Source organism: Halichoeres trimaculatus, unplaced genomic scaffold (assembly GCF_033239565.1).
Source record: "Halichoeres trimaculatus isolate MK-OKI-2021-1 unplaced genomic scaffold, fHalTri1.1 fHalTri1_scaffold_16, whole genome shotgun sequence".
Lineage (NCBI taxonomy): Eukaryota > Metazoa > Chordata > Actinopteri > Labriformes > Labridae > Halichoeres > Halichoeres trimaculatus.
The window spans coordinates 18,018,113-18,037,186 of NW_027437194.1; the positions used below are offsets into that span (position 1 = coordinate 18,018,113).

Genomic DNA, 19,074 nt, shown 5'->3' on the forward strand with positions numbered 1-19,074 from the left:
AGGTGCATGGCTCTCGAGTCTTTCCTATGTAGAAACACAATGCCACAGGTGGTTGCCAGGCCAGTAAGTGTGTTTATGTAGCTTTGGCTGAAGGCGGTGGGTGTGTGCTGCCGCTGGCACTGATCCAAAGAGGAGGGGCCCAGTTTGAATGTTGAGTTTACTAACAAGTAACAAAAATTCCTGCAGACCCTACCTTTAGAGTTGTTTGAATGGAAAATAATAATCAACCTTTGATCTCTTATGATCGAAGTTGTGTTGTTTTAATATGGGAAAGCAGAATAGCCCCTCTTTAATTACAGTGCATAAATGTGATAATTGAGCTATATTTAAAAGGCCCAGTGCCTATTTTGAATATTTAAAAGTGTTTGCTGCAAACAGGCCTGCCATGCAACAAGCTGTTTCAGTACATCTTTATAAATCTCAAGCAAACAACAGAAAATATGCACAGTGTGGTTTCCGTAACTTTTGAGATAATGTGAAAATGATTAAAGTTTTCGAATCCCAGCCATCACATATCCATCAAGTGGAGTCGGATTCTGAGGAGAACAAAGCCTGTTGTTCATGATTTCAGAAGTCTGCTCATCTCAGTACAGAGCCTGCAGGAGGCTCAGGTGCAGCTGAGAGAGACAATCCCTTCATATTTAGAGGGGGAATAGACCTGTCAGTCCTGTAGAAAAAACCCTTGAAGAACCAACCAGTGGAACCACATGCAGCTCTCTCAGCGCACGCCACACTTATCTGCTGTGAAGCAGCGTGGAAAGATGCAAACAAAGAGCATCATCATGCAAGAGGCAGGCGTTCTCATTGGGTGATGTATCTTTGTGGTTTTTCAACAGAGGTTTCTACTTTGTTGATTTGGTTTCTATCACAATTTTACATTTCAGTGACTCATGAAGCTGCTTCTGCGATTGTGTGTTCTCTTAAGCTATATTCAGACAATAACAAGCGACATCAACAGAAAGAGTTATCACTGCTTCCCTTTGTCATTTTAAGGATATTAAAATGCTTCGTTGGCTTTCAAAGATTCCTTGAGAAGATGATATACATTAGGAACTGCAAAAAAATGCTCTCGATGTTTGAGAGCCATTGTTCACCTCTTCCCCAAAACAGATTCAGCCAGAATTATCTGACCGCTGCTCTCCAATGCATGAAGATGACAGAGCTCTATCAGGGTTACAGCTTAACCGGATGTTCAGCTGAAGATCTCCAGTTTACAGGGTCACTCTTTAAACTGTAACACCGGGAGCTGACAAAGACACATTCACACTATCAGGCTCAAAGAAGAGGATTGTTTGGGAGTAAATCAAGTCAATCACAGCTGTTTGTGATCTTATCATGGACAGAGGGTGAGGAAGTGGGTGCTCCACCAATGAAAAGAGTTCAGGCGCAGGCCTTGCCGCCAATAGTCCCTGGATATCTAGAAATGCTACAAAGCTGTTTTCTGATGTAGCTTTTCTACTAAATTTAGACCCTAGTTCCTGTAGTACAGGGGTGGCCAACCAGTCAGAGACCAAGAGCCACACAAATTACCGTGGTGCAACAAAGTGCCACATCACACACGTGGTCTTACAGACACACTTCCTCTTACACAACGAAAACGAAATCACATAAAAAGAAAAGTAATACATTTCCACTTATCTACCCAGATAGCTATGAGCATATGAGCGATTGTGTGTATGTAAAGAAGAGAAACCGAAACTTCAGTATTAATCTCATCACCCAAGTATTGATCAATACTGATCGCAACGTAGGCATCAACTTATCAACATTTTAACACAGCTGACCACTACTCATAACTATATATATATATATATATATATATATATATATATATATATATATATATATATATATATATATATATATATATATACACACACATATATATATATATACACACACATATATATATATATATATATATATATATATATATATATATATATATATATATATATACACACATATATATATATATATATATATATATATATATATATATATATATATATATATATATATATATACACACATATATATATATATATATATATATATATACACACATATATATATATATATATATATATGAAAATACATTTTTTTATGAATGGATTGAAGAGCCGCACACCAAAAGGCAAAGAGCCACATGCGGCCACAGGTTGGCCACCCCTGCAGTAGTAGAAATGCATGCAGTTCTAGGGGACACTTCCTCTGGTCAAAACATTGCTTCAGTTGTTGTTTTAATGCCCTCTACTGGACTAGCAGTGTATTGCAATCTCTCTTTTTTTCCTCCACACCTCACTGGCCTGATTTGCATAATCTTCCAAGGTCTTCAGCCCACGCTGTAAACAAAGATAAACAATGACTCACAGGATACACATATTTCCAGAGAATGTTTACCAGGAACTAAAAAACTTGGACAAGTTCTTGATGAAATTCTGTCTCCTCTTTGAAAGGCATCTTGAGCTCAGAGCATTTTTAAGCTGAAGTTGTGGAACCAATCAACTTAAGAAGCCTTTTCGCAGGATGAGCAAAACTTCTTCAGAAATTCTACCAAGTCCTGTTGCTTTCATTGGCTCAAGCTCTGAATTTGAAAAAAGGTTACTGTGTGAATTTGTTGAATATGTGAGTTACATAAAGTGGCCTGAGGTGTATCTTAATCTGTTAGCAATGCTCCTTCCATTTCCTTTTTGGCCTGTGGTCTGCTTTAGCACATATCTGACCTGAAACATGAAGCAAATCTAAAGAAAGAAATCTGCTCACTTTTTGCCATAATCCTAACTTTTTAGAACATGTAATGCTGAATTCAGTTTGACTCCTGACATTTAACGCTCGGCTGGGTTGAGTGCTGAAAATGAAGCTAATCCCATTACAGGCGGACAGTTTGGAAACGTTGAATAGAGTCCGCTGTGGAAGAGGCAGAGCAGTGTGTGTGTGTGTGTGTGTGTGTGTGTGTGTGTGTGTGTGTGTGTGTGTGTGTGTGTGTGTGTGTGTGTGTGTGTGTGCTGCCCAAATGAGAGCAGAGCAGACAGCTGGAGAGAGGGAGAGGATCACTGCTCATACAGCGTGTCTGTATCAGAGGAGGAGGAGGGGGTCACCCAGGAATCCCTGAAGCTGCTCTCCAGGAACAAAAAAAGAAATGTGACAAGATTTTGTCTGTACCTGGTTTACCGGATAGGATCAGCTCGTCACTGCTGTGGTTCAATCCTGTTCTAACATCGATCGTTGTTTTTCTTTTTTTCTGAAGAGGATGCCGACACGAAGAAGAAAAGTGAGGCAATGCTGGGAATAGACAGTTTGGAGGAAGAAGACGCGTGAAACCAGGAGCGAAATTCACGATTTAGAGATTTTATTAAATTTTGATCAAATTATTTTGCCGAATCAGGTGAAAAATATCTCGATTACTATTTATACATTTAAATGCGCTTATTAAGATTTTTAAAGCTTTCACGGCGTTATGGAGCGTTCTAGTTAGCCCGGAGCGTTGCCTGACAGGCTATGCAGGAAAAAGTTTGACATGTAGTTTTAATGAAATGTCTTCACCGATTCCAGAAAGGCGATCCCCAAGCTGCATTTTTACCCCATCCTCCTGATTTTACGCAAAATTTCGAAAATATCTCAACAAGGCATAAACTTCCTGGAGGCTTTTTCCCCTTTTTGAGGTGAAAATTTTAAAAGCCAGTAAAGTAAAAGGGTCTGTCTCAAAAACTCCGGAGAGCCAGGCTATATGAAGATCGCGACACAGCTGTTGGTCTTCCCTCGCAGAAATGCCAGTGCGTGCTGTGACCACCAGGTTCATGTACAAGGGACTTTGCACTATTCCAGATGTCCTCTCCTACCGGACCCCTGTTAACCTGCCTGAGGATGAGGTGGAGGGTGAGTCCAATGTTCTTGAAGTTAAGATTGAATCGCGTCTGTGAGAGTTGTGACACGTGCATGCAACGTTGGTAAACTAGTCCAGGACCTTGGAGAGCTCCAGTCTGGGTGCGCGTCTTATCCTGCTCTTCAAATCTGTCTCTGCTTGTAAAAAGGTTCACAAGAGCAGGATTTACGGTCGGGTTGGAAATCTGAGACACGTTGAACATTGGTATGCTGCTCTGTTTCTTCTTTTTACCTCATTTGACGTAACCTTGCAGTGTGTTGCTTCAGATTTTGAGCACAAATGAATCATTTTATGTGTAGGAGAATCAAAACTCTACATCATACTTTAATACTGTTGGGAAAAATGAAAATCTTCCCCCATTTTCACACAAAATCAAAAGCCACATTTACTCTTAAGTCTGTCCATGTCACCTGTGATTCCAAATTGATTCCTACAACTATAATTTCATGCCCAAGTCAAAGACTTAGGCTTGGAACAGAGAACGGCTCTGATAAATGTCAGATTTCTACCTATTAAAATGCAGATTACAATATCATGTCCAGAAAACCCATCTCAACTGAAATCCATTAATAAGATGTGAGGCTGATTCATTTTTGAGTCCTACGTTACACACGCTAATCTCTTTCTCTTGCAGTCTAATTCATTTTTTAATTACTAAAATTGAACCTGTGCCTGTGCGGTTTAAAAGATTCATTTCAGCATGTTCCTGCGACAGTAACGGTTAAGAAGTGAGAGGTTTTGTTTGGTTGAAATAGTCTCCACAAAGAGACAGAACTGCTGGCAGTGATGTGGAGCGAGGCCAGGCAGACTACAATAAAGAGATAACTCTGATCAGATTTGATACCAGGAAGTCTTTTATGTGAAGGGAATTCCATTTCCCCTTTCTCCTGTGCCGAGGGCACACAAGTGGCTGCCTGCTTTTGCTCCAAGTCAGGCGTTTGACATTGACATTCCCCTATCAATGCAGTGAAGACATCAGTTTGATTTGAATATTTACTGAAAGACTCAGAATTCAAGTTAAAATACTGTTCAGGTCTTTTCAAACTGCGGCTTTCTAATTGAGAGCTATTAAATATTCAGAACATTGCAAGACAGAGCATTCAAGCGTGAATGTGTTTACCCGGGGAGGACTCAGCCAGCTCATAATTCACTGCTACATTTACACACACCTTAGCAGTGCCCGGGGTAAACAGCAGCATACCTTTTGTCACAGAGCAGCTCCTCCTGCAGATAAAGAGCGTCAGAGAGCACCTGCTGTTTAAGGAGAGATTTAGATTAACATCAGCCTGGCTGAAGGTTTGACCCATCCCTCTTTACATTACACTGCTGCAGCTCTGCACGCAGTGTGGGGTATTTTAGGTCTGTGAGTGAATGAAGGAAGACAAATTACTCTATTCTCCACCAAGAAATGAAATCAGTCTGTGCATATTGTGTCATACCCAGAAATCTTTAATTACTGCAGGGCAGAAGTTCTCTAATTGCTCAACTCACATAATTACTCTCCCCAATCAAAGTCCTAATATTAGTTCTTTCCAAGCATGCGCCATTTATACACACTCAGGTTAATCTGACATCATTTTTACAAATATGTCACAAACATGTCATGGAAACTAAAAAACAACACCTCATTTTCTTTACTAAGACAAAGGTTTGCTTCTTCATTTAGATCTGAAAACTCCTAAATCGTGTTCTTTACTTGGAGACAACTTCATGACTTACACTAACTAGCAACACAAAATAATGTACAGTGCAAAAATTCAAGAATATATCAGTAGAAATCAAGCTTAGTTCAGGCAGGCCACGACGTCAAGCTCTAACAGCTTAGCTGTCATCGGTGCAGATCAGCTGATTGCTCGGCTGACTCCCGTGTTCGCTTCCTATTGGAAAATTGCATTCAGAGCGGTCTATTTAAACAGCTATAGCCCAACCTCCTTCCTGCTTCCTCTGATGGCATTTTGCAACCCACCTCCTCCTGTCAATGTATTCATGTCGATTGCTCTGCTCTGTCGCGGTTTTTATTTTGCTGCTGCGCTCCCTGCTTATGCCGTTCATGATGGCTCGTGATGGGCAGGAAGGTGTGCTCTTCCTGCCTCAGGCTTTCCACACAAGCGCGTGAAAGAGCAGGGAGTCCCTGAACAGTACCATACCGTCAAGTAAAACTGTGACAACTTGAAAAAGTAAAAAAATACTATTCTATAACTTTTCTCTCCAAACAGCAGTCCCTTCTGCTATATTTAATAAATAATCTTGTATCTGTTCGGCATAGACAGAGAAGATTTGGCCGATTTTTTATAGACACAACCCTCATACTCAGCTCTACTGCTCATCCCACAAATTCAAGTTCCTGATAAATGTGGCACTATGTAAAAGGGTGTAAAAACTGGCTTCCCAGCAGTACGAGATATATTGCCAAGAAGCATTGGTACAATACACAAAAGATATAATCTAACACAAATTTCCTTACTTTTTGTGCTAAGTCTAAATCACAGGAATTAGATTTCAAACCCAGAGTCCAGCTCTTCAAAAGCAATGGGTTTAAAGCACCTGTTGGCTTGCTCCAAAGAAAAAAATGTCTAGGAAATTATTCGATGGAATAAAAACTTAAGTTTGTGTGATTCAGTACTTTTTTGTTGGCTTAGAATAACTTTAATTAAAAACAGTGGAATAATCCTAGCCCCAGCAGAGAGCTGGATTAAGGCTCAATAAAATTTAAAGGAACGTCAAACCACACAACGTCTCTTAGATGGGCTGCAAGGAATATCTATTAGTTGTTAACTTCAGTGACACCTTTGAATGAAACAGTTGTGTTTTTCTGCAATAAAGACTCTATTTCCCATGAGCACCATAATCCACTGCCCCCTATATGGATTTGTTTGTTTCTCTGTGAACTAATTTACTTATTTGCACCAGTATCAAATTTAAAATACTTAATACTGAAGGCAACAAGAAAGAGCTTATAGCTTCTGTGACTTTTGGCGCTCCCTGTGGAAATTGTTTTTATTTTTGGTATTCTTCAGTCAGGCTGATAGAATCCTTATAGTATTATATTATTTTATTATTTTATTATTATCATTATTTTAGGAGGAAAAAAGTGTTCATTTTATGACCCTCAAATGTAAAGCTGAGTATTTCATAGTCTGCTCAAATCTTTTTGGTATTTATAATTTCTTTGTTGTTATTCTTTTCATATACATTTCCCCAAAGAACGATGAAACTGAGACATTTATCTGTATGTTTTTGTGAGGAGAGACTCTTCTGACAAAAAAGAAAAGGGTATTAGTGTCACTGAACTAGTAATCAACAGGAGTTTCTCTTGATGACATTGTTGCAGACACATGCTGACAAATTTCCGAGTGCCCACTGATAAACACAACACACAAGGACAGGAGGACCTTGCATCCTGTGCAGAGAAACCGTGCGTGACACACACTGCCCTCGATAAACAGATAAAAAACTTTAGTACAGGTGAGATAATGAAGGATGGTTTTTGTTCCATTCAAGCTGCAGAAAGTTACACCAAATGAAATGAGATGAGCTTGATTCTTTTGGGAGTTGGAGGTGTTGTAGACAGAATCTAAAGCCTCAGAATTCGACCTGAATATAAAGCTGGTTATAATCACACTGAGTTAAATTAGTCGCAGCTAGAATGAGCCATCTGGGGAGGCTATTAGATTCCCATTGCAACCAGGGGTAAATAGAAACACAGTGTATACAAAGAAAATGATGTAGTAATTCAGAGTAGCCAGAAAGTCTTTGGAGCCTGGACTCTTTGGGGAGATGTGGAAATTGAAGGGCGTCTGCCCTGAGCAGCAGCAGGATGTTTCCCCCCATGGAGTCCAGACTATTATGGCGGAGGTGGCGGCTGATGATGAATCTGGGGGTAACTCAGAGTTGACTTGATGGTTAAGGGAAAGAAACATGGGTGATGGGTTACAGTGATACTAGAGCTACAGTATCAGATGATGATTTCAATAGGATGTGAGCACACATGTGTGTGGAGTGTGTGCATGAGAAGATATTTTCTCTGCAGGAATTTAATTACTTAACTCTGACCTAATTTTTAAAACCAATGAAGACAAAGAAAGCAAATTAGAAACACTTTAGAAAAGTTTTTAGAGGCAGTCAGTGAGATTTCAGAAACTTTTAAGTGTAAATTTAGTTAAGTAAAGCTGTTACCTCAAGTAAAGCCGAGGCCAAAGTCTAAAAAGCTGCAAAAGCCAAGGGATGAAGTCCTATTTTCAAATGTGAGACCAAGCAGCAAAATTAAACATGTTTCAGCCTGGTTCACAAGAAGGGTTTTGGTAAAAAAAAAAAAAAAAACTCATTTTTTTACTATGGCGGGATGAATCTTTTTGATTTCGTATAACAACTAGCTGTTCTCAAAGACTGTATGATCAATCAGTTTCTGTGGTGTCGCCTGTCAGTTTCTGATACAGAGATTTGAAGCTTAACATCGCCAGGAGCCATATTGGAAATGAGGAGCTAGGGAAGCAGATTTTGAGCCTCATAGCTAACATCAACAGGGTACCCACCTGTCAAACAGGTGAGCTGTGCTTCTGATTGGTCAAACTTTTCATCTCCGTATCTTGTAAATTGGTAAGTTAGAAAAACTTTAGCTCATTATATCGTTCAGCTTCTTTTAAAGTAGTATAAGAGCAAAGGTGTTACACATACAGTTGTGCAATTAGCAGCACAGCTAAGTTGACTGTTGGTTTAGAAACATTGTGGCTGTTTACTGAAAACCTGTATTTACGTTAAGTCAGCATTTCTTGGAAACCAGCCAATCAATGGATTTCAAAGTGCTTCTTAGAAACTAGTTGGTGCCATCACAGAAACTACACTCACCAGTCACTTTATTGGGCACATCTGTCCAACTGCTCGTTGGACGCAAATTTCTAATCAGCCAATCACATGGCAGCAACTCAATGCATTTAGACATGAAGACATGGTCAAGACAAGTGCTGCAGTTCAAAGCGAGCATCAGAATGGGGAAGAAAGGGGATTTAAGGGACTTTGAACATGGCATGGTTGTTGGTGCCAGATGGGCTGGTCTGAGTATTTCAGAAACTGCTGATCCACTGGGATTTTAACCCACAACCATCTCTAGGGTTTACAGAGAATGGTCCCAAAAAGAGAAAATATCCAATGAGCGGCAGTTCTGTGGGCGAAAATGCCTTGTTGATGCCAGAGGTCAGAGGAGAATGGACAGACTGGTTGGAGCTGATTAGATAGAAAGGCAACAGTAACTCAAATAACCACTGGTTACAACTGAGGTCTGCAGAAGAGCATCTCTGAACACACAACACGTCCAACCTTGAGGCAGATGGGCTACAGCAGCAGAAGACCACACGGGGTGACACTCCTGTCAGCTAAGAACAGGAAACTGAGGCTACAATTCACACAGCAACACCAAAACTGGACGATAGAAGATTGGAAAAACGTTGCCTGGTCTGATGAGTCTGGATTTCTGCTCCACATTCAGATGGTAGGGTCAGAATTTGGTGTCAACATCATGAAAGCATGGATCCATCCTGCCTTGTATCAAAGGTTCAGGCTGCTGCTGCTGGTGTAATGGTGTAATGGTGTGGGGGATATTTTCTTGGCTCACTTTGGGCCCCTTAGTACCAACTGAGCATGGTTTAAAGTCCACAGCCTACCTGAGTATTGTTGCTGACCATGTCCATCCCTTTATGAGCACAGTGTACCCATCTTCTGATGGATACTTCCAGCAGCATAACACTCCATGTCATAAAGCTGAAATCATCTCAGACTGGTTTCTTCAACATCACAATGAGTTCCCTGTACTCAAATGGACTCTACAGTCCCCAGATCTCAATCCAATAGAGCACTTTTGGGATGCGGTGGAATGGGAGATTCTCATCATGGATGTTCAGCTGACAAATCTGCATCAACTGTGTGATGCTTAAAGTCAATATGGACCAAACTCTCTGAGGAATGTTTCTAGTACCTTGTTGAATCTGTGCCACGAAGGAGTAAGGCAGTTCTGAAGGCAAAAGGGGGTCCAACCCAGTACTAGCAAAGTCGATGAGTGTGTGTCTATGTTTTATACAGTCTCTGAGTTCAATTCGAGAACAATGTGCTTAAAAAATGGAGCTTGAGCTTTAGTTTGAGATTACTTGAACAGTATTTCACAAACTCAACACCAAATTTTCAAGACTTGGGCCTCAAGAATGATTTGATATCTTCAAAAGTTCTTTCTCTTTTTCAAAATGTGAAAACTGATAGCATCATCTGAGAGTTAAGTAAGACAAATTAATGAAAGAATAATGAGAAAAATCTCTTCTTAATTAAAGAAAAGAATTCATGCTGCACAATTAAACGGCACATTTGATTTGATTTCATTTTCATTTGATAAATTACCTGCAGAAAGCTCTCTAATTTAACCATAATGATAATGAATACATGTGCATATTTTATTTTGAATGCATTAATTCATCAACCCATTAACACTGAATAATTACCCAAGTAGTGCATCCCAGCTTCTGTAGAGACGCTATCTGCATATCTTACAAAACCCTGCCATCTCGGCAAACTTTGATCTGACATTTCATGGATTAAAACCATACCTGCTATTTAAATATATTTAACACGAGTAATTAGACATTCATAACAGTATCAGTGGATCGGATTATAGACACTTGGCCTGAAGAGAGGGATGATTGTGCTGGCTGAGCTTTAGGAGGCTGATGAAGTGCTCACAGCTTTTAATGGATCCTCAGTTTCCAGGGAGTGTTTTTCGAACAGATGGTTGAGGAGGTGTGCAGGGTCAGTGGCGAGGCTTCCTGCCCTTTTCTTCGCCCTTGTGTCAGACAGTTGTCATAAACCCTGATGTGTATTTAAACCATACCTGCTTCGAAAACAGCATCTACTTTATTAGTGAGATTTTCACCTCTGATACCGAACCTGATTACTTTGTCATATGATGATACAATCTTCTCCTTTGAATGTTGGGTTATTAGATAGTCTGCACACACCTCTCAATGAAAAGAACAACAAAATATCTCAGTCCTAAATCACATCCACATCCAGCCTCTTTTTAGGCTTTTTCAGTGAAATAACAGCCGTATTATTGGTATTCAACACATCCATTTAGCATTTATGTGTGTATTTACCCTGTGTGAAAGACTTGCACTCATTATGCATCATTTTGTGAATGTGGATGCTGACATTATGCTGCGCCAACTCTCTCCCAGTTTTAATGAGCACAATATAAAAACCAAGGTCCAGAGCCAAGTTCAGCCTGTTTTACATATAGGACTGGGATATCTTGATACGCTGATGACACTTTGACTTATATGCATTTAAAAAAAATCCATCATGGAAGGTGATTGCTGTCTTGAATTTAAATAAAGTTGTGTACAGTTATTGGTTATGCATATTTAGACAGTGTTCTTTACATTTCTTTAGTGCTGAGGTGTGTTTAAGGACAATACTTCACAATAAATCAACTTTGCCCAATGTTTTATATGAGACAGCTCTAAAACACACCGTGCCTGGCAGTTAACTGTCACACACTTTAAGCACACATGTGTGAACCTCAGATAAGACACGGCTCGTTTTATGGCTGAGCAGTTGTGACTCCCCGGCAGTTACACTCTTGGAGGTCTCTTGGAGCTCGTATCACTCCTCAGTGCCTTCTGACAGAGGATGTGAGCAGTATTTATAGATCACAGCCAGCAGGAGAATCCCCTAGACATCGAGCATTGTAGTGGAGAGTGGAGCGTCTTCCACTTTGTATGCAAAGCTGGCGTCTTTTGTGTTCTCAAACAGAGTGGGGTTTTTGCAGAAACATTGTATACAGAGAGCTATAAGTGCTTATTATGGCACTAGAGCTGCATAAGATACATAGTCACTTTAGTTTCTTTTTCTAATGCACAACAAAAAAGAAAACTTAACTACATGGCTCTTTAAACGTGAGTTTCTCCATGCTCACAGACAAACGTCCGGAAATTTCTGTTAAAACCTTCCACACAGCTATACTTTCAAATAACATCCTTTCGTGCACTCACAAGATGTTAATTATGAGCCAGCGTCCTTACTCTCCCCTTGTCTGATTGTCCACAACAGCCATATTTCATTTTCATCATCCCACTGAGCCCAGGAAACACTCAGACACAAAGTAAATATTAACGTAAGAAAACTGGAATGACTTTGGACAAAAAACATTTCATCCGTCCTGATTTTACCCTTCACTGGGAGGTGACAAAAACTGCAGGTCAGCGACCCAAAGATTCAATTTCAGGCCAGTGAATTGAAGGGTTCACAGCGATGTTTTGGCCCATTCACACACTGAGGTGCCCTTTTTTGTCATTGTAGGACAGATGGACTTAATCCAAACATAGAGACATCAGCTAAAAGGTGATTCTGCAGCCAAAAACTGACTGTTCATAAGCTCTGGTTTGAAATTTGAAGGTCCCATATTTTGCTCCTTTTCTGCAGTTTAATATGGATCATTGATGTCTTCATGAAATGGTAGTAACATGTTTTGGTCCAAAAAGCCAATAAATCAAGCACAGCAGCATTGTTTCCAGGCTCTCATAGCCCCTCTGTTCAGAACACTCTGATTTAGTGGGCGTGACCTTCATATGTAAAATGAGCCACCGCTAATACTGCCCTGCTCTTCCAAGTCACTGAGAGCGGCGACACGAGCTCCGAGTGCACAATTTTCAGAAAACAGCGAAGCTCGTTTACCATAACATTACAGGCTAAAGCAATAGGCTAACTGCAGCTAAAGTTAGCATCCTGAAGCTAACACAGAGACAGGGGGGACACTGAGGAAAAGCTCTTACATCTGCACCACAGCACACAGCATTTAAAATACTCACATTTCCAGGGTTCGAGGTTTGTTGGGCGGATGGTTGTCAATGCACCTGGATTCAGGACCAGTCTATTCGCTAGCCCTCTGTTGTACTGTCCAAAGTTGGAAAAGCAGTCGGCCATGAAGTGACTAGCACACACATGCACAGTTTTACTGAGTGTAGCAGGCACATTTCCTTGATAAATGAACTCTAGCCACTTAATCTTGTCTTCGTCAGAGATGGGAAGCTTGTGCATGGAACTATGTGGCTGTTTACAGCCAAAAACAGAGCAGTGATGGCTCTTCAACTGGGGGGGGTGTTCAGGGGTACCTGCTGCGGTGGACCAATCAGGTCAGACTTGCTCCTGATGGGTCAAAAAAAGGAATCGCTGACGTCGGCAAATCCCCAAAATCCAAACAGCTGGTTTTAGGTCAGGATTTTGTATTCACAAGCACCACGAAGTACAGGTTTTGTCATTAAATATCTCATTTTGTGGGCTGGAAGGAAAGCCAAAGACCCACAGATTTCACTAAAAGACTTAATAAAGTGATTTTTGCATAGTATGGGACCTTAAACACATGATGACACAAATCAAACTGAAGAAATCAACTAGAGTCAAATATCTGCTTTCCATATCTATTAATTTAGTTTGGTCATGTCTAACTGCAAATCAAGCTCTGATTTTTCTTATTTTCTCATAACTTCTCATTATTTCCCTCCTAAAAGAAAATGTCACATAATTTAAACCACCTGCCAATAGCTGCAGGTGATGTGGGAGTATCTCTAAACACTTCTCGACAGCAGGAGTTTTTTTTAGCTTCAGGGCTTGAGCAGTGACTGTGCGTGATGGTGTTTGTTTATGTAAATGTGAAAATATTAAGATGCTGTAAATTTGCAGTAGCAGAGTGAGGAAGAGTAAATAAATGTGACCTGTAAAGAAGGATGATTCATATTTTAATGTGTGCATAGTGTAAGGAGGAGAGCACTGTGGTTCATCATGCATACTTATAGAGTTTGAGACATGCTGGAGACAGGAAGTGAAGGGGGTGAAAAAGTTTTTGAAAAAATAATTAAACTTGATGATCTGATGACACTGTATGAACTTTTCTGTGTCATCTACACTGCAACTAAAGACATCAATATTCATCTTTACTCCCATATCCCCAAATTAATCATAAAAATTAATTCAGCACTTTATTCAATTCATTCAGGGAGATCTAGATTTTAAAAATTCACTTTGTGAGGGACAACCCATTTCAAACAAAGTGCAAGGCAACAGTGGAAAAGGAACCAAGGGACCCCCCCCCCAAAAAAAAAATAAATAAATAAATAAATAAATAAATAAATAAATGAATAAATACAAATAAATAAATAAACAAATAAATAAAAAGAAAAAAAAAACAACCGACATGTAATAGAAACATGGTAGAAATGCCAACAATGCTGTCAAAAATCACGTGTGGGAATGAGATGTGTTTAACATTTATTTAAAAAAAAAAAAAAAAAAAGTAAGATGATCGAATGAGAAAATACAACTTGAAAATTAAAGTTGTTGCAGTTCAAATTTTCAAGCAGGTTAAATTGCAGTGAAATGTCCATTAGCTTTTGCATCATTGGTGGTTGCTAAACATTGGCATCTATTATGTGATTGGTCAACTTTCCTGTTTGTCTCAGCAGCTGGCTGGGTCTCAACCAAAAAATTAGAGTATCATCTTTTACTTTTATATTTTCTTTTTTCTCAACGTGGCTGTGAAGTTTATGCAGCTAGTGTTATTTTGGGATAAAGACTCTGTTTCCCATGAACACTTGCACCTGCTGTCATAAAGACAGGACTCTTATCAAGGTGTTTGTTTTGAAGCCAATGAATGGAGAGTACATCTTCTTTTAACTTTACCTGTCTACCTGTCAAAGCAAAGGGGTGTGGTATCAATTTGTAGTCATGTAGCATTATTGTTAAAAATGTGTCTACAAACATACTTTGTAAACACAGTTTGTACTGGGACAGGTCTGTAGCATTAGTGAATCTGGTTAGCAGTCCTCTTATACCAACTCCAACCTCACCAAGCAGAGCAAACACTCCTCACTCCTCACTCCTCATTTTGTTGATAGACTCTCAGGTTTAAACAAAGCATAGCTCAGCCTGTGTTGTAGCCTGTGCTCTGTCACTCTCTAGTTCAGCTTTCTTCTGCTCTTCTGTCCTTTTTCCTTTGGACAGTTCAGCTCAAAGCATCTAAGAAATCCTTTTCAACACAGAAAAATAACAGATCTTGCTTCTCTCCACCAAACTTTTTGGGCTGGTGTGATGTTGTCATAGGGGCTTCTTAGTGCTGTAAATGAATGTGGTCTTGGCTACTATATGAGATTATAAATAACTCTTGGTGCTAATAATCTCATTTTAAATTGTGGATTGTGATCAGACATACATATAGAGGTGAGACTTTTTCAGGATCACTTTTAAAGTCCTCACAGGGACTTCAATGTGACTCAACCATCGAACATATGATGGACAAAACAAAACATCATCACTGATGCAAATAAAGAATAAGTGGATCTGACATTTGGGCTTTCATAATGCAGTATCTGTCATGAGGTTATTGATGGATAGTACCAGGGACAATAGTCCTTGTAGATTGAAGAGTGAAGTGTTCCTGTGGAGTGATGACTCCTCTTCATCTACCTCCTGCTGCAGTAACTCTATTACAGAGATCTCTGCAGTCAGGATCGTTACTGAAGGCGGAAGATTTGTGCAGGACAATCTCTGCCTGGTTCTCTCAGAGGGGGCGTTACTTTGTGTTCTTCCCTCAAAAGGCAGAAACTGTTTTCCTTTTACCCCCCAGAAATCTCCTTTTTTTCATATTTACTGTGAGAATAAAGTCTATGAGCTCACTTTAGCATTTCAGTCAGACAACTCATGCTGGATTTGTAAAAACTCTAGTTCATCAGCGTAATACTCCTTAATAGTCAAGACTGAATCTCACCACCATTTGCAAACTACATACATACAGAAAGTATGGTAACTACAAACTGTCGCTACAAAAAAAGTTACATCAAGTAGTTGAAGTTTTGATGCAACACAACAGAACGATAATATGAAAATCTTCCACACATTATTCTTTTAAGACCCAAAGAGAAGATATATGGTCAAGGTCAAAATTGTTCGCCCCTCTATGAAATTTAACTATTTTTTGCTGTTGAACTGAACCAGCACAGCTTTCCCAGACATCCTAGAATTATTTTTGATGCGTGCATTAATTTAACTTTGCACACTGACACAAAATTATTTCACAAAAAACAAAAACTACCAGGGTCAAAACCATTACTCTCCCTGATGCTAATAGTAAGATGTGTCTCCTTTTTGCTGGATAGCAGCATGCAGTTATTTGTTGTTGTTGTTTGTGACACATCTCCTGAGGAATCCCAACGCATTCCTTTTTGACTAATCTCCAAGCTCCTCCAGATTTGATGGGTTTCTGGCATGGACCCATGCTGTGTTCTAGCAAAAAGGATACACTATTGACTATAAGCATCAGGGAGGCCAATAACTTTTACCCTGGTAGTTTTTGTGAAACAGTTTTGTTTCTGCGTGCAAAGTAAAATAATGTACGTTTCTTTAAAGAAAACAAGGATATTTGGAAAATCTTTGTTCAAAATGTACTCATCTGCTCAACAGCAATTGGGAAATCTGTGGAAGAAAAGTTAAAATTTTAGCAGAGGGGGCTGACAATTTTGGAGCATGCTAATACTAGCCTCCTCAGAGCTAAAGGCTGTGAAACAGATTGAGTTCTGTTTGTTGTGAAATTTTAAGAGCTTTATGTGACATGACTTCTGAAATCATATTATTTTCAGTATTTTTGATGAATTGTTTACAAGTAAACTTTGTGCTTTTGCCTTCTTTTATTTCTGTTTTGATGATCTTGGCTCAAAGCAGATTCTCCATGAAGCAACAAAAGCATTATTTTTTCTTTCAATCACCTTTCAGAGAGGGACTGAATAACATCACTCTGCAAACTTTGACGCCATTTCAGCACAAAAGCCCGTGAAATGGACTCCAAATGTGTCATCAAACACTTCTCCTGACAGTGATGAACTATTAATTTTATGACCCAGTGAATCTGATTTTTTGAGCATCTTGACACAATCCTCTTACACGCACCGTTAAAGACAATAGAGTTCAGTTTAGTCACGGTTACAGATTTCAGATGGTGAAACTTTTTATTTCTAAGTAAAATAAATCCTATTATCTCTCCTGAAATTGATTCTCTCTTCTTTTGAGAACATCTGGTGAGCTTGGTTTGGGCATTTTTAGGACATTAAGATGATGCACAACACTGTTTTCTTTCTCAGGGTGCTATGTTTGTCTCCTCACTCGGCTCTGAGCCATTATTTGGGATTTCCCCAATTATTCAGCTCAGAGAGCTCGAATGGCCTTTTTAGCCCTGCCAGTGGCACTGACACTCTGCCAATGAGCAGCACTGAGCTTCTTGGCATTGGCCTTAGTCATGGACCATTTTCATGGACGTTTTTAGCTGCACTAGCAGCATGAATCAGTGAGTTGGTCGGTCAGAAAGGTCAGGAGGATCTGTTTGTCTTTATGTTCTGTACACTTGGAAGGTCAGTGTACTTTTAAGTCCAGGGTTTAGATCTGTGTGTCTCTTTGATGTGTGGGACAAACCTAGAACAGGGTCCTAAATGTACATCTCTGAAATCTATCAACGTCTGTTTTACAAAGATGATGTGAGAAGTATAAAAAATAAATTTGGGGAAAAAAACCGAACATGAGCCAGGCTGTTTGCTCTCCAGGAAACAATCAGCATCATGATCATGTTGACAGCTGTTTGTCTAACCTGCCATGAAATTGTCAGTCGATATTTCATTTTCTTTTTTCATGGCAGACTTTGGGGAATTTGTCATGTCATTTGGTTGTTCAGTAATGTCATTTAGTTGGAAGAAAAAAAAAAAAACCTTATTGAAACTTTCTTATGTTAACCATTGAAGACAGATCACTTTGTCTGGTTACATAGTTAACCTTGTTCTGCATTACCTACTTCTATTTTGCACAATGGCTTTAACACTCTCTGGCACTTTATGTGTTATCACAGTTGAAGTCATAGGTTAATTTTTAGATTTTAGAAACAAATTTAAACATTTTTCTCCATTTAAAACAATCACTGCTTTCATACAATGTGCACAGCTTACCTTTTGTTTGGGATCCTGGGTTTGGGCCTGGATCCATTTTAACTTAACAGAAAGAAGTCAAAGGTTCCTTGAATTCACTACGGTCAGGATACAAACACATCTCTGATTTAATTTGGTTTTGAAACTTATGGCTGTGGAAAGTCAATTGAATCTGTTGTTAGTGTTTGATACGTTTCTCTCCTTGTTCCTTTTAATCCACTGGAAGCACCGCCCAAGTTGCAGAAGTTCTCTCTTCTTTGTTTGTTTTTTTCTACTTTTTCTACTTTTTTCCACGACCCATTTGTTGGTCATTGATACCAAATTGGTTTGCAGTGGTGTTACTATTTTTGTTCCCCTTTGTGTCCAGGATCCTACATGTAGCCATGGTTGCATTGTTTAGACATGAGATTAGCTGTTATCAGCTTGTAGCATGTCAATGCTAACAGGTGCTATACCTGATGTTCCCCATGAGATGAAGAGGAGAATGGGAGGATGACGTGCTGGCAATGTGGCAAAAGCGAAGAGACGATATCGACCTGTTCCTTCATCCAACCCTATGGTGAGTCTAAGATCTACCTCCAATAAGACGGACAAACAAGCAGTGCTAACAAAGCTCCAGTAGAAATATCAGAGACTAGCATCACAATATTCACAGACATGGCAAGCGGAGCTAACCCTGGACACGAATGCCACATTGGATGGATTTCACTTTAGCAGGCAGACACAACAAAGGAGAGTGGGAGTCTGGTGAAGAAGACCAGCTTAGTCCAGGGCTGCCCACAAGACCCTCTGGACCCTCTCGACCCAGTGGAGGTGGAGGCTGACAGGAGATTGATGGTCAAATTGTTGCCTCTGAAGGACAACATGTCCCACCACTTTCAAATGACTTTGTTATCAGTCTGTGCTTATTTTGGACTTGTACATTTGTTCTTTACATATTTCTTGTGGTTAAATAGTCCTGTGCATTTTTTTGCTAAGTTACACTTATTTTATTATTCTGTTTGATGTATTTTAGCGAGACTCAGAAATGGAGTGATATTACATCATCTTGGAAATAGTTATAACCTCTCACTCGACCACATAATCCTCTTTCGTGCCCATACTTGCACAACATGATTAGTGATGTTTATGACTGAATATCCATGTCAGTGACTGCTGTAACAGATACACAGAAACAAATCATATCCAACAATC

At 39.5% G+C, this 19,074-nt stretch overlaps 1 protein-coding gene across 1 annotated transcript in view; it reads left to right on the forward strand.

The window, feature by feature from the left end:
- The first annotated feature begins 3,046 nt into the window (after positions 1-3,046).
- The window catches only part of cabp7b (calcium binding protein 7b), a 29,064-nt gene continuing 13,036 nt past the window's right edge, over positions 3,047-19,074 (forward strand). Inside the window, exon 1 of the mRNA XM_074689661.1 lies at positions 3,047-3,879. Coding sequence (XP_074545762.1) covers positions 3,771-3,879 — 109 coding nt within the window. The 5' untranslated portion in view covers positions 3,047-3,770. The remainder of the gene's footprint in view (positions 3,880-19,074) is intronic.